At 39.4% G+C, this 16,943-nt stretch overlaps 1 protein-coding gene across 2 annotated transcripts in view; it reads right to left on the bottom strand.

Moving 5' to 3' along the window:
* Positions 1–2,036: 2,036 nt before the first annotated feature.
* Positions 2,037–16,943, bottom strand: part of LOC138851332 (uncharacterized) — a 78,150-nt gene continuing 63,243 nt past the window's right edge. Inside the window, exons 2-3 of one of the 2 annotated variants that reach the window (XM_070080363.1) lie at positions 13,593–13,988; positions 2,037–2,400 (exon numbers count right to left, since the gene is read on the bottom strand). In XM_070080363.1, the coding sequence (XP_069936464.1) occupies positions 2,111–2,400; positions 13,593–13,988 (686 nt within the window). In that variant the 3' untranslated portion in view covers positions 2,037–2,110. Of the gene's footprint in view, positions 2,401–12,212; positions 12,340–13,592; positions 13,989–16,943 lie in introns of those variants that run through there. The other variant, XM_070080364.1, reaches the window with a different exon arrangement.

The raw sequence follows: 16,943 nt of genomic DNA, 5'->3' as shown, positions 1-16,943 counted from the left end.
GATGAGGGAATTACTAGTGATATGAGCAAATTCGCCGATGACACAAAGATAGGTAGGATAATTGATTCAAACGTAGATGTTATGGAACTTCAGGAGGATTTAAACAAACTCTATTCTTGGTCAGAAAAGTGGCAGATGCAGTTCAATGTAGATAAATGCAAGGTTCTGAAGCTTGGGAGTGCCCATAACCCTAGTACTTATAAGTTAAATGATGTAGAACTTAGCCATACAGATTGCGAAAAGGACTTGGGGGTTATGGTGAGCAGCAACCTTAAACCAAGACAGCAATGCCTAAGCGTACATAATAAGGCAAATAGATTACTGGGATTTATATCAAGAAGTGTAAGCAACAGAAGTCCAGAGGTCATACTGCAGCTTTATACATCATTAGTAAGGCCTCACCTAGATTATGCAGCTCAGTTCTGGTCTCCGTATTACAAAATGGACATAAATTCGTTAGAAAACATTCAGCGTAGGATGACTAAATTAATACATAGCATTAGAAATCTTCCTTATGAAGAAAGATTGAAGACTCTTAAGTTACATTCACTTGTTAGACGAAGAATGAGGGGAGACCTGATCGAAGTGTATAAGTGGAAGATAGGTATTAATAAAGGGGATATTAATAAGGTCTTGAGGATGTCTCTCCAAGAGAGAACCCGCAGTAATGGATTTAAATTAGATAAGTTTAGATTTAGAAAGGACATAGGAAAGTATTGGTTTGGAAATAGGGTAGTTGATGTGTGGAACAGTCTACCTAGTTGGGTTATTGAGGCTGGGACTTTGGGTAGTTTCAAATCTAGGTTGGATAAGTACATGAGTGGGAGGGGTTGGACTTGAGTGGGACTTTCACATCAGAGCTTATTTCTTGGGTGGCATTGAAAATTGGGTTGGGCAAATGTTTTGTTAGTGGGATGAATTGTAAAGGACCTGCCTAGTATGGGCCAGCAGGCCTCCTGCAGTGGTCCTCCTTTCTTATGTTCTTATGTTTTTAATGCCTTCCACATCTCCCCCCAGGTGCTGTATAATCCTCCGGGTTTAGCGCTTCCCCCTTGATTATAATAATAATTATAATCTGTAAATATTCAATTTCTGCCAGTAACTGCTTCCCCCAAAAGTCTCACACAAACACTGATATTCTCCACCATTTATCCCAAACCAACAACCAACTCCACCAAATATAATATTACACCCAAACAATTATTCAGACCCACCGTCAAAAGAAGGTCAGTTAAGGTCACTAGGATTATAATATCACACAGATATTTACTTCAGCTTTACACACACAAGAAAAAAAATGGTAACATAACATAAGTATAACCGAGCAGTCAAAAATAAGGCACATGGGACTGGTTCCTACTATAAAAATAAAAAGAACCACCATCGCTTAGACACCATGTCATGTAGGGGGGTAATGATTAGGGGAATATGGGGGTAAGAGGAGGGAGTTAGTAGGTAGGGGACATGCAGGCGAGGTGGTAGGAGTGAAGTATGCAGAGGTTGGTAGGTCATGTGAGGTCACTGGTGACTACAACTTCACCTCTCATTACTCTACCCACCACTCCACACTACTCTCACTACTTTAACTAAACATAAAAAAAATGGAGAAATGAGTAAATAACGGGGACAGTGAATATTACTATTCTACTCAAACACAGTTTATTATTAGGTCCCAAGACCTACACAGCCCGAGTACTGCTCCAAGCCAGTACTCTGCCCAATGTCTCCAACAGTCTCTCCTCCCAAGACTATCCAGCTCAGCTCTGCTCCCAGGCCAGAGCTCTGCCTGAATCTCTCTACTCAGCTGTTTCTTGGGCTTATATTGTCCTGAGAGCACCCCCCACAATGAGGTGTGCACACGTGGTGTTGATCTGATGCCGAGGTCTGACGCCGTCCAGAACAAAAGACCTCAGTCTTAAGCCAGAAAGGCGTGTCTATGACAGACATTTGCCAAGGCAAGGTGACCATATAATTGGTTAAATTAGGTCTCCCCAGAGACCTCACAAGCCCAGCTGAACTACATCACAACAACAAAAAAGAATATGCTAGGTCTAAATTTGTTCTGATTGTCTGTGAGAGCATCACTGATATGCATGACTCTGTAGTGTATCTATATCATATTTACCTCAATGTTACAGATAACAGCTTCAACATAAGAAGAATTGCAAGAGATAACGAGGTGATGTTCAGTGGCTGCTGGTAGAGGTCTCTGATATTTATTGTCATACTGAGTCACGTCAACCAAAGTAGAACCATCCCATCCTAGTTGTAGTGTAGTGTTTCCCAACGTGAGTCTGGGTTGTGAGGCAGTGTTGGAATACGTACTGAGGTAGTGACGGTGGCGGCGAGGCAGTGGCACTGTCACTGCCCGGCCCTCAGACACCTTCCAGCCAAACACATCTGCAAAATATGTGCATTTATTATGATACAATTTAACTTCGCTTTTCTAAATCGTTTCATTTAGAAAAATATTATTCGCGAGCATAAGAAAATATTAAATCAGGAATTATGAAAATATAATAAGAGTAGCAGAAATTGAACTGAGAAACTTCTCCCTTGGAGAATTACTTCCTATTACCCCACATTTTTCTTGCATAATACTCAGTAAAATAACTGAGTATTCACTCACACAATATTTATTTATTTATTTATTTATTTATTTATTTATTTATTTATTTGAGCATGATACAGAGAAGTACAAGGAATGGAAATAAATGGTATCAAATACCGACACAGTGGAAATATAAACACATATGCAGTATAATGTGATCCTTTATTGACAACGTTTCACCCACACAGCTTTTTCAAGTGACTTGAAAAAGCCCACTGTGTGGGTGAAACGTTGCCAATAAAGGATCACATTATACTGCATATGTGTTTATATTTCCACAGTACAAGGAATACAATTTTTAAAGTGCAGCATGCCAAAGCCCCTTGTATGCAGTGCATTATGGGCAGGCTTAAAATTAACTTAAGATTAACTAAACAATGATATATTCAGTGGTACAAAAATTATTGTAAAACAGATAACAATTTAGTACAAATGAGTATTACAAAGACAGGTCATATGGTCATTTACTGTGTTGCTGTGTAATCATTAGAATGGAGTATTCTGTTAGATAATGAGGTTAAATAGTAACAAAGTTTGATTGGGTCACAGGTTGACATTTATGAGATACATTAATGAGATACATATATGAAATACAATTTTTGAGATACAGTTATTCAGTGATTATTTAGTTGTGGGTGAGTAAGTGATTTTTGAGAAGAGACTTGAATTTATAAACAGACAGTGTTTCTTTTATATTCACAGGTAATTAATTCCAGATTTTAGGACCTTTTATGTGCATTGAGTTCTTGCATAGTGTGAGATGGACACGAGGAACATCAAAGAGTGATCTGTGCCTTGTGTTATGGTCATGTGTTCTGTTGAGGTTGGTAAGGAGATGTTAGAGGGGAGGGTTTATGTCAGAGTTAAGTGTTCTATGTATGTAGTAGGTGCAGTAATAAGTATAGATGTTTTGTATTGTGAGTAGGTTTAGAGTTTTGAATATTGGTGGAGTGTGCTGTCTGTAGTGGGAATTTGTTATCATTCTGACCGCAGCCTTTTGTTGGGTGATTAGTGGTCTGAGATGGTTTATTGTTGTTGAGCCCCATGCACAAATTCCATAGGTGAGATAGGGGTAAATAAGTGAGTGATATAGGGCCAGGAGGGCTGACTGTGGAACATAGTACCGTATCTTCGATAGTATGGCTACGGTCCTGGAATTTTTTTTGGAAATTTGTTGTATGTGTTTGAAATTTGAGTCATATTATCAAGGTGGATTCCTAGGAATTTTCTCTCTGTGAGTTTTGTGATATGTGATCCATTTATCATTATGTTAAGAGACACATCTGCAGCTCTGTTACCAAACTGAATGTAGTAGGTTTTGTCAATGTTTAGAGCAAGTTTGTTGGTCCTCATCCAGGTTGATATTTTCTGTAATTTGGTATTTGCAGTATTGGCTGGCATGACTGGGCTCGGGTGAGAGTAGACGTATGTAGTGTCATCTGCAAATAGTGTGGGTTTGAGTAGTTGCGATGCATTTGGTAGGTCATTAATGTATATGAGAAAGAGAAGAGGGCCTAGGACATCCCTGTGGGACACCATCTGTAATTGGCTGTGCAGAAGAGTTTGCCCTATTTGTGTACACATATTGGCTTCTGTTGCTGAGGTATGACTTTAGGTAGTTGAGGGAGTGCCCTCTTATACCATAGTGCGACAATTTTATGTGAAGCAAGTAGTGGTCAACTGTATCGAAAGCTTTACGTAAGTCAATGAAGATCCCCAGTTGGACTTCTTTTTTCTCTATTGCTGTATACATATATTCTAGCATGTGGATAATAGCATCATTAGTATTTTTATTATGCCTGAACCCAAACTGACAGGGGTTGAGTATGTTGTGGGAGATGAGGTAGGAATAGATACACTTATGGATTAATTTTTCAATGATTTTAGAGAGAGGGTGTAAGTTGGATATTGGCCTATAATTATTCAAGTCTGTGTGGTCTCCTCCTTTATGGATCGGGGTGACCCTTGCTATTTTGAGAACTGTTGGAAAGGTAGAGGATTCAATGGATTTGTTAAAGAGTGTTGCAATGATTGGTGATAGCACCTGTGACACTTTTTTGTATATAATGGGTGGTAAGGTATTTAAATCTCCTGTCTTGTTTTTTAGTTTGTTGATAAAAAGGGAGACTTCAGTTGGGTTAGACGGAGCTAGGAACAGTGTGTTCGGGTAGTTGCCAGTGAGGTAGTCATTGGGTGGGGTATCTGAGCTTGGGATTTTATTGGCAAGGTTTTTTCCTGTAGTGGAGAAGAAATCATTGAGTCTGTTTGCTGTTTCAGTAGTTGGGAATTGGGGTTCATCTGGTTTTGTTAATTCAATTTCGCTATTTTGTGTTATCTTTTTTGTTCCTAGTATTTCTGATAGGGTTTTCCAGGTCTTTTTTATGTCACCTCGTAAGTTGGATAATCTGTTCTCATAATACAATCTTTTAGCCCTTCTTATTAGGCTGGTTAGGATTGACGAGTAACGTTTTGTTTGGTCTCTGGTTATGTGGCCCATTCTGTACTGTTTTTCATGTAGGTGCTTTGTATTTATGGATTTGAGAATGCTAGGTGTTAGCCAGGGACTGTTCAGCCTCTTAGCTGTCATCTGTTTAGTTTTTTTAGGGCAGTGCTTGTTATAGAGGTATTGGGTCTTTTTTAGAAAATTATTAAAATATTCGTCAATATCTGTATAGATTTCTAGCTCAGTGTGCCTGTCAATGTTTGTCACTGCTGCTTTGAAGTTATTGATAGCTGCCGCACTGTGAAGTCTGAAAGTGACTTTAGTAGTGTCTAGGGGTAATTTGCCAAGGTTTGTTATGAGGAAGGTAGGGTAATGGTCTGTGGTATTATCTGTGATTATGCCTGATCTTAAGGGGGATGTCTGGCCTACAGTTGTGTATGGCTGTGTAACCAGGAATGACTTAGACATCTGTAGTATCAGGCTTTAGCCTGGTTTCGGTGAGAGTAATGATGGACATATTGGCATGCAGGGAATTTAGTAATACTGTGAGGTCATCGTAATGTTTACTTAAAGATCTGATATTGTAGTTAAAGACAGTTATAAATTAGACACATGTGCAACTCTTGGGTATCTTTATTGAGGAAACGTTTCGCCACACAGTGGCTTCATCAGTCCATCCAAAGGAGAATCTTGAAGAACAGGAGGAGAATGAGGTAATCAGTCCCTCAACCTTGAGTCGATGTGGTCAGTCCATCAATCTTGAATAGAATACGGCATACGTGCGGAGAAGGAGCTTATAAACCGTTGGTAGGAGAGGTGCAGCAGTCATAGGTGGTGTCACATTTGTTCAATGTGGAAGTAGGTCGTGCCCAAGAATTAGGCAAGCAAAGAATTCCCAAGTATTAAGATCCCAAGAAGTTGCAGTGTCTGACAGGTTTGTAGATGAATGGTTCAGAGAACCGACATGTTGATAAATTAGACACATGTGCAACTCTTGGGTATCTTTATTGAGGAAACGTTTCGCCACACAGTGGCTTCATCAGTCCATACAAAGGAGAATCTTGAAGAACAAGAGGAGAATGAGGTAGCCAGTCCCTCAACCTTGAGTCGATGTGGTCAGTCCATCAATCTTGGGCACGACCTACTTCCACATTGAACAAATGTGACACCACCTATGACTGCTGCACCTCTCCTACCAACAGTTTATAAGCTCCTTCTCTGCACGTATGCCGTATTCTATTCAAGATTGATGGACTGACCACATCGACTCAAGATTGAGGGAGTGATTACCTCATTCTCCTCCTGTTCTTCAAGATTCTCCTTTGTATGGACTGATGAAGCCACTGTGTGGCGAAACGTTTCCTCAATGAAGATATCCAAGAGTTGCACATGTGTCTAATTTATCAACATGTCGGTTCTCTGAACCATTCATCTACAAAGACAGTTATGTTGTTGTTGGCTCTGAGAAGTGCCTTTGATTGTTCTGTTGTGTAGTAATTAAAGTTACTGTTTGATTCATTTAAGTCATTAGATAAGAGGTTGGTATCAGGATCAATGCTTGTTATCATAAGATTTATAGTTAATCGATAGTTAGAATTAAGTATAAGACAAAGTAAATATTCTAAAGCTATAAAATAGCACCTGAATTATTTTAACAAATGTAGAAAATATAAGCTAAGGTAGCTCTTTAAAGCTAAAATAAATGAGGCAATATAAAAGGGACTAAAATAATTTGTGGTGAACAAAAAAGTGGTAATCAAATAAATGAATATAATGGCAAAATAATGAACTTATTACACTTTAGCACCTGAGAATAGCACCTTGATTATTTTAACAATTGTGAATATGTGAACTAAGGTTGTTATATAAAGCTAAAATAAAAGAGAAAATATATGAGGTACAACTACGATCAGATTGAATTTCGCAGTTAAGGTAATAATAAATTTTCTCTCTGCATATTTTGGCAGCGCTGTATAGTCCTTGTGGTTTAGCGCTTCTTTTTGATTATAATAATAATAATCTGCATATTTTGGAAGAAAACACCATATATACTTACACTTTGGTCACACTTCACAGACACGCACATGCATATATATATATACATACATCTAGGTTTTTCTCCTTTTTCTAAATAGCTCTTGTTCTTTTTTATTTCTTCTATTGTCCATGGTGAAGTGGAAAAGAATCTTTCCTCCGTAAGCCATGCGTGTCGTATGAGGCGACTAAAATGCCGGGAGCAATGGGCTAGTAACCCCTTCTCCTGTATACAATTACTAAAAAAGAGAAGAAGAAAAACTTTATAAAACTGGGTTGCTTAAATGTGCGTGGATGCAGTGCGGATGACAAGAAACAGATGATTGCTGATGTGATGAATGAAAAGAAGTTGGATGTCCTGGCCCTAAGCGAAACAAAGCTGAAGGGGGTAGGAGAGTTTCAGTGGGGGGAAATAAATGGGATTAAATCTGGAGTATCTGAGAGAGTTAGAGCAAAGGAAGGGGTAGCAGTAATGTTAAATGATCAGTTATGGAAGGAGAAAAGAGAATATGAATGTGTAAATTCAAGAATTATGTGGATTAAAGTAAAGGTTGGATGCGAGAAGTGGGTCATAATAAGCGTGTATGCACCTGGAGAAGAGAGGAATGCAGAGGAGAGAGAGAGATTTTGGGAGATGTTAAGTGAATGTATAGGAGCCTTTGAACCAAGTGAGAGAGTAATTGTGGTAGGGGACTTGAATGCTAAAGTAGGAGAAACTTTTAGAGAGGGTGTGGTAGGTAAGTTTGGGGTGCCAGGTGTAAATGATAATGGGAGCCCTTTGATTGAACTTTGTATAGAAAGGGGTTTAGTTATAGGTAATACATATTTTAAGAAAAAGAGGATAAATAAGTATACACGATATGATGTAGGGCGAAATGACAGTAGTTTGTTGGATTATGTATTGGTAGATAAAAGACTGTTGAGTAGACTTCAGGATGTACATGTTTATAGAGGGGCCACAGATATATCAGATCACTTTCTAGTTGTAGCTACACTGAGAGTAAAAGGTAGATGGGATACAAGGAGAATAGAAGCATCAGGGAAGAGAGAGGTGAAGGTTTATAAACTAAAAGAGGAGGCAGTTAGGGTAAGATATAAACAGCTATTGGAGGATAGATGGGCTAATGAGAGCATAGGCAATGGGGTCGAAGAGGTATGGGGTAGGTTTAAAAATGTAGTGTTAGAGTGTTCAGCAGAAGTTTGTGGTTACAGGAAAGTGGGTGCAGGAGGGAAGAGGAGCGATTGGTGGAATGATGATGTAAAGAGAGTAGTAAGGGAGAAAAAGTTAGCATATGAGAAGTGTTTACAAAGTAGAAGTGATGCAAGGAGGGAAGAGTATATGGAGAAAAAGAGAGAAGTTAAGAGAGTGGTGAAGCAATGTAAAAAGAGAGCAAATGAGAGAGTGGGTGAGATGTTATCAACAAATTTTGTTGAAAATAAGAAAAAGTTTTGGAGTGAGATTAACAAGTTAAGAAAGCCTAGAGAACAAATGGATTTGTCAGTTAAAAATAGGAGAGGAGAGTTATTAAATGGAGAGTTAGAGGTATTGGGAAGATGGAAGGAATATTTTGAGGAATTGTTAAATGTTGATGAAGATAGGGAAGCTGTGATTTCGTGTATAGGGCAAGGAGGAATAACATCTTGTAGGAGTGAGGAAGAGCCAGTTGTGAGTGTGGGGGAAGTTCGTGAGGCAGTAGGTAAAATGAAAGGGGGTAAGGCAGCCGGGATTGATGGGATAAAGATAGAAATGTTAAAAGCAGGTGGGGATATAGTTTTGGAGTGGTTGGTGCAATTATTTAATAAATGTATGGAAGAGGGTAAGGTACCTAGGGATTGGCAGAGAGCATGCATAGTTCCTTTGTATAAAGGCAAAGGGGATAAAAGAGAGTGCAAAAATTATAGGGGGATAAGTCTGTTGAGTGTACCTGGTAAAGTGTATGGTAGAGTTATAATTGAAAGAATTAAGAGTAAGACGGAGAATAGGATAGCAGATGAACAAGGAGGCTTTAGGAAAGGTAGGGGGTGTGTGGACCAGGTGTTTACAGTGAAACATATAAGTGAACAGTATTTAGATAAGGCTAAAGAGGTCTTTGTGGCATTTATGGATTTGGAAAAGGCGTATGACAGGGTGGATAGGGGGGCAATGTGGCAGATGTTGCAAGTGTATGGTGTAGGAGGTAGGTTACTGAAAGCAGTGAAGAGTTTTTACGAGGATAGTGAGGCTCAAGTTAGAGTATGTAGGAAAGAGGGAAATTTTTTCCCAGTAAAAGTAGGCCTTAGACAAGGATGTGTGATGTCACCGTGGTTGTTTAATATATTTATAGATGGGGTTGTAAGAGAAGTAAATGCGAGGGTCTTGGCAAGAGGCGTGGAGTTAAAAGATAAAGAATCACACACAAAGTGGGAGTTGTCACAGCTGCTCTTTGCTGATGACACTGTGCTCTTGGGAGATTCTGAAGAGAAGTTGCAGAGATTGGTGGATGAATTTGGTAGGGTGTGCAAAAGAAGAAAATTAAAGGTGAATACAGGAAAGAGTAAGGTTATGAGGATAACAAAAAGATTAGGTGATGAAAGATTGAATATCAGATTGGAGGGAGAGAGTATGGAGGAGGTGAACGTATTCAGATATTTGGGAGTGGACGTGTCGGCGGATGGGTCTATGAAAGATGAGGTGAATCATAGAATTGATGAGGGAAAAAGAGTGAGTGGTGCACTTAGGAGTCTGTGGAGACAAAGAACTTTGTCCTTGGAGGCAAAGAGGGGAATGTATGAGAGTATAGTTTTACCAACGCTCTTATATGGGTGTGAAGCGTGGGTGATGAATGTTGCAGCGAGGAGAAGGCTGGAGGCAGTGGAGATGTCATGTCTGAGAGCAATGTGTGGTGTGAATATAATGCAGAGAATTCGTAGTTTGGAAGTTAGGAGGAGGTGCGGGATTACCAAAACTGTTGTCCAGAGGGCTGAGGAAGGGTTGTTGAGGTGGTTCGGACATGTAGAGAGAATGGAGCGAAACAGAATGACTTCAAGAGTATATCAGTCTGTAGTGGAAGGAAGGCGGGGTAGGGGTCGGCCTAGGAAGGGTTGGAGGGAGGGGGTAAAGGAGGTTTTGTGTGCGAGGGGCTTGGACTTCCAGCAGGCATGCATGAGCGTGTTTGATAGGAGTGAATGGAGACAAATGGTTTTTAATACTTGACGTGCTGTTGGAGTGTGAGCAAAGTAACATTTATGAAGGGATTCAGGGAAACCGGCAGGCCGGACTTGAGTCCTGGAGATGGGAAGTACAGTGCCTGCACTCTGAAGGAGGGGTGTTAATGTTGCAGTTTAAAAACTGTAGTGTAAAGCACCCTTCTGGCAAGACAGTGATGGAGTGAATGATGGTGAAAGTTTTTCTTTTTCGGGCCACCCTGCCTTGGTGGGAATCGGCCGGTGTGATAAAAAAAAAAAATAAAAAAATATATATATATATTTATATATATATATATATATATATATATATATATATATATATTCATATATATATATTTATACATATATATATATATATATATATATATGGTGTTTTCTTCCAAAATATGCAGATTATTATTATTATAATCAAAAAGAAGCGCTAAACCACAAGGACTATACAGCGCTGCCAAAATATGCAGAGAGAAAATTTATTATTACCTTAACTGCGAAATTCAATCTGATCGTAGTTGTACCTCATATATTTTCTCTTTTATTTTAGCTTTATATAACAACCTTAGTTGATTATAATAATAATAATCTGCATATTTTGGAAGAAAACACCATATATATATATATATATATATATATATATATATATATATATATATATATATATATATGTATATATATATATATATATATATATATATATATATATATATATATATATATATATATATATATATATATATATATATATATATATATATATATATATATATATTTATATATATATATATATATATATATATATATATATATATATATATATATATATATATATATATGTCCTACAGCTAAGAGAAAAGATAAGATTTTCTTCGGACTTTTAACCCAGGAGGGTTATCCACCCAGGATAACCTAAGAAAGTCGGTGCTTCATCGAGAAGAGTCTAATTTGTTTCCATTGAGGTCTTCGATCTTTTCCCCCAGGATGCGGCCCTAACCAGTCGACTAACACCAGGTACCTATTTGCTGCTAGGTGAATAGGACAACAGGTGTAAGGAAACACGTCGAAATGTTTCCACCCACCAGGAATCGAACCCGGGCCCTCCGTGTGTGGAGCGGGAGCTTTAGGAAGCAGTAGGACAATTAATTATAGTTTTTTTGTTTACAGTCCGAATTCCTCCAGTTTTGGTGCACAAGACAAAGTGTGTTCACTCTTTCTTGAAAATATTTATCAAAAATATACCTCAAACAACAACTGAGGAAAGACTGAAAATGGACTGATTTACTAAAAATGCCCTAGGGGGGCAATTTATTCCTATATGGGACGACGTAAGGTTGTTTGGACACTTGGTGCCGAGAGAACAATGCTAATACTAATTTTCTTAGGGACCTTATCCTCTAAATATCTTATCTTTATTTCACAAAAAAAATAAAGTTTGTTAGTTCTTGGAATGTTGCAAAAAATCTTCCCTTTACTCCCACATAACTCCCAAAGTATTTGGAATATCTCCAAAAATTGCCCGAAGGAAATTAGAGAAATCAGTATTCTACAATTTCTGTGATAAACGACACTTCCTTACCCGGGGAGCCAATGCCGGGTCACCAAAATGGAAGAGACCCGGGCCGGGATACCATACCGGTGCATCAAATAGAATAGAATAGAATTTCTTTGAATATTATTCCATTTAATTAAGTAATAAAGGAAGAAATAAGTACATTAGGTGAATAAGTTACTTCCGAGATATTGGCCTGGTGTGCCGGCCGGCCCACAGTCTCAAAAAAAAAAAAAACTTTTTCGGGAAAATCGCGTTTGATTGGGTGTATTTCTTAGTAAACTGATGTTCTAGTGCAGTTATCCTCTTCAAAACACCGTTTTCTCTTACTCAAAGACGACATGGAAAGGAGTAACTTAAAATGTTTATTATATCATATTACATCAATTCTGATAGATAAATAAGCCGTAGAGTTGATATATAAGCTGATATATAGCGGAATAATGAAGTGATTTCTCCTGGTTCTCTCTGGAGCCGAAATATGGCCAAGTGTTCCCAGATGGCTCATGATTGGCTGTCACTCTGCGGATAAGATAAGATAAGATAAGATTTCGTTCGGATTTTTAACCCCGGAGGGTTAGCCACCCAGGATAACCCAAGAAAGTCAGTGCGTCATCGAGGACTGTCTAACTTATTTCCATTGGGGTCCTTAATCTTGTCCCCCAGGATGCGACCCACACCAGTCGACTAACACCCAGGTACCTATTTGCTGCTAGGTGAACAGGACAACAGGTGTAAGGAAACGTGTCGAAATGTTTCCACCCGCCGGGAATCGAACCCGGGCCCTCCGTGTGTGAAGCGGGAGCTTTAGCCACCAGGCCACCGGGCCACCTCCGCCTACTTTTATATGATGCCAAATAGTCAGTTATTATATTAGAAAGAATAATGCAAGAAAAAGCTATAAAAAAGAAAAAAAAAAACTCCAAAAAATATACGGGCCGTGAGCAGACTCGCTACCAACATCGCCGTCACCTAACCTGATATAAATGACTATAATTTCTTGTAGAAACGTCGTAGAACATTGATTCTTGTACCATTGTGTTGCCAAAGATTTAAGCTATTTTTTTGTATATATAACTCAATTTCCATAATTTTTCGATTTTTTTTGAGAGCGCGTGGAAAATTGCCCAACTGCCCCCTAAATTTAGCCACCCGGGTCCAGGGTAAGTTCCACACTCCAAAGGTTAAAAGCGAAATCTAGTTTAGCATGTTGTTTATTTTCCAGCATGTAAATATTCAGTTTTCCGTCTCACTATTCTACCCCCGCCCCTTCCTATTTATATGTAATCTAATATATGATCTTGCCGCTCCAGTGACAGTTGAAGAACATTTGTTTTGGTTTTCTCGCTTCAGTCAATATCGTTTTCCTCTCATGTTTTAGCAGACTAATATTCTTGGTAAGAACTAACCTGTGCAGTTGGTCAAACAGCGACCAAGACAAATTAACCAACCTGTTCTGAAGAAGCGAGTTCGGTAATATCTGTTCACTGAGGTGCTTTCTTAAAAAAAAAAATAATTTTAATGTTGCTTTATGGGTAAGATACTGTAAATTAATTATTTTCCAAAAAATACACATATTGTGCATTGATTATAGTGCACTAATTTGCTATATATTTAAAAAATTAATTAATTTGTGTCTAGTCTCAGAATTTATTTAACATCTTCTTTAAAGACTGAAAAATCATTGACTGTTAGAGAATACATAATGTGAAGCCTCAGTAACTCTGGTAATGTCGATAGGTTTTAAACCCAGGGAACTAAATCAAGATACTTACTGTGATGACAACCGACCGTGATATTGCTGCCTTCTATTTCGAGACTTGCAATGGTCATATCAGTGGTTAACGACACAAGTTTCGTATGTGGTAGGAGCCACAACTCTGTGAGCGATGTTGATGACAGGTTAAATGCCGCCCAGCCAACAGGCAGAGGTTGTGACAGAGACAGTTCACTCTTGTCCGGGTGACCATTCCTGACACGAACCATTTTCACTTGGTGGCGGTTGATATAGAGGGCGTCATAGTTATAGGGACGTGATGAGCCAATTGGTTCCATAATGAAGGTCAAGAGTGACTGCTCTGGGTCGGTCATTACTCCTTCTGTGAGCCACACTGTCATCTCCACATGGGATCCTTCCCACCGTCTACTCCACTTTCCCTGTGGCAGACACTCTGTAACAGAAACAGGAAGATAATATTGCATCTGTACTGAATGTGAACAACTTTCCATATTACTCCCTACAAGTGTTTAGTGATCTTGAGAGTAAAACAATAACAGTACATTTGTTTATATATAAGACCATATTTCATATAGACAGAGAAATGTATATCATTGCACATACACAGAGAAGTTACTTTAATCCCTATTTTAGATAATAATGTATTACACATTTATACTGTACAAGTGAAATGAAGCCTTAATGATGTTCAAGCAGTGACAGTGGTAAATACTTCCAGAGATATAATCAGCAGATTCACCAGCATATTTCATTCAGAATTGAAAATATTTTTTGTCATATATTTTTTCTAATTATAATATTTTGCCATTTTACATTTAAATTTTGCGATAGAAAAATTGCTGTATATTTTAGATGCCATAAGCTTAATTTAATCTTAATAAAGCTCTCTCAAAACAGAGAAATCACACGGGGCATTTCCATTCTAGTCTCAAAGTAACGTTAACAATACAAAAGTTATTACGAAATAATCTTACAGTTGCACTGAAAACAACTAAAGCATTCAAAAATGACAGCCTTTGGTACTAGCTAGTAACACATGGCCTACAAATATTTGAATGTGTAGCTCGAACTAGCGAAACCAACACAATGTTATTGTTAAAAGCTTAAAATCTTGAGTACGCACCGTAAGCTAGCAGAGCGTCACAGTAATAAGCAAAATTCTACAACTACCAAAATCAACTATCTAACCACTAAGTCATGTCAGACTAATAATAAAATTCATCCACCGAGGTATATTTCTTCACACTAGTAAGGGTAGTGAGTGACACCACTCTAGTAAGAGTAGTGAGTGACACCACTTTAGTAAGAGTAGTGAGTGACACCACTTTAGTAAGAGTAGTGAGTGACACCACTTTAGTAAGAGTAGTGAGTGACACCACTTTAGTAAGAGTAGTGAGTGACACCACTTTAGTAAGAGTAGTGAGTGACACCACTTTAGTAAGAGTAGTGAGTGACACCACTTTAGTAAGAGTAGTGAGTGACACCACTTTAGTAAGGGTAGTGGGGGACAGCACCCTAGTAAGGGTAGTATTGAGGGACACCACTCTAGTAAGGGTAGTGAGGGACACCACTCTACTCAGGGTAGTGGGCATAGCACTTTACTAAGGGTAATAGTAAGGGACACCACTCTAGTAAGGGTAGTGAGGGACACCAGTCTATTAAGGGTAGTGGGGCACAGCACTCTAGTAAGGGTAGTGGGGCACACCACTCTAAGAATGATAATGAGGGACACCACTCTAGAAAAGATAGTGAAGGACACAACTCGAGTAAGGGTTCAGATGGACACCATTCTAGTAAGGGTAGTGTGGACACCATTCTATTAAGGGTGGTGAGTGACTCCACACTAGTGAGCGAAGCCAAAGACAGCACTCCAGTAAGGGTAGTGATTGGCACCAGTATAGTAAGGGTAGTGGCAACACACTCTAGTAAGGGTAGTGGGGGACACCACACTAATAAGGGTACTGAGGGACACCACTTTAGTAAGGGTAGCGAGTTATATCACTCTAGTAAGGTTAATGAGTGACACCACTCTTGTAAGTGTAGTGAATGGCACCACTCTAGTAAGGATAGTGAGGGACACCACTTTAGTAAGTGTAGTGAGGGACACCATTCTAGTAAGGGTAGTGAGGGACATCACTCTAGTAAGGGTAGTGAGGGACACCACTCTAATAAGGGTAGTGAGGGACACCACTCTAGTAAGGGTAGTTAGTGACACCAATCTAGAAAGGTTAGTTATGGACATCACTCTGGTAAGGGTTTTGAAGGACACCACTGTAGTAATGGAAGTGATGGACAAGACTCTAGTAAGAGTACTGAGGGACACCACTCTAATATGGATGATGAGGAAAACCACTCTAGTAAGGGTAGTGAGGGACACCACTCTAATACGGATGATGAGGAAAACCACTCTAGTAAGGGTAGTGAGGGACTCCACTCTAGTAAGGGTAGTGGGGGACAGCACCCTAGTAAGGCTAGTGGTGAGGGACACCTCTCTAGTAAGGGTAGTGAGGGACACCACTCCACTATGGGTAGAGGGCAGAGCACTCTAGTAAGGGTAGTAGTGAGCGACACAGCTCTAGAGAGGGTAGTGAGGGACACCAATCTATTAAGGGTAGTGAGGGACACAACTCTAGTAAGGGTAGTGAGAGACAGCACACTAGTAAGGTAAGAGAGGGACATCACTCTAGTAAGGGTAGTTACGGACACCACTCAGGTAAGGGTACTGAGGGACACCACTCTAATAAGGGTAGTGAGGGACACCCCTCTAGTAAGGGTAGTTAGGGACACCAATCTAGAAAGGTTAGTTATGGACATCACTCAGGTAAGGGTACTGAGGGACACAACACTTTTGAAGGACACCACTCAACTAAGGGAAGTGAGGGACACCACTCTAGTAAGGGTAGTGAGGAACACCACTCAAGTAAGGGTAGTGGGGAACACCACTCTAGTAAGGGTAGTTGGGGACACCTCTCTATCAAGGATAGTGGGGAACACCGCTCTACTAAGTGAAGTGAGGAACACGACTCTAATAAGGGTGGTAGGGACACCACTCTAGTAAGTGTGAGTGAGGGACGCCACTCTAGTAAGTGTTGAGAGGGACACAACTTTAGTATGGGAAGTGGGGAATACCACTCTAGTAAGGGTAGTGCGAGACACCACTCTAGTAAGTGAAGTGAAGGACACCAATCTAGAAAGAGTAGTGTGGAACACAACTCTAGGAAGGGTAGTGGGGGACACCACTCTGGTAAAGGAAGTTGGGGACACCGCTCCAGTAAGGGTAGTGAGGGATGCCACTCTAGTAAGTGTATTGAAGGAAACCATTCTAGTTAGGGTAGTGAGTGACACCACTAAGGTATAGGTAATGAGGGACACCACTCTAGCAAATGAT

This window comes from Cherax quadricarinatus, unplaced genomic scaffold, assembly GCF_038502225.1.
Source record: "Cherax quadricarinatus isolate ZL_2023a unplaced genomic scaffold, ASM3850222v1 Contig350, whole genome shotgun sequence".
Lineage (NCBI taxonomy): Eukaryota > Metazoa > Arthropoda > Malacostraca > Decapoda > Parastacidae > Cherax > Cherax quadricarinatus.
Note: the sequence above shows the minus strand (reverse complement) of the source record. Positions and strands in the feature narration are given on the sequence as shown.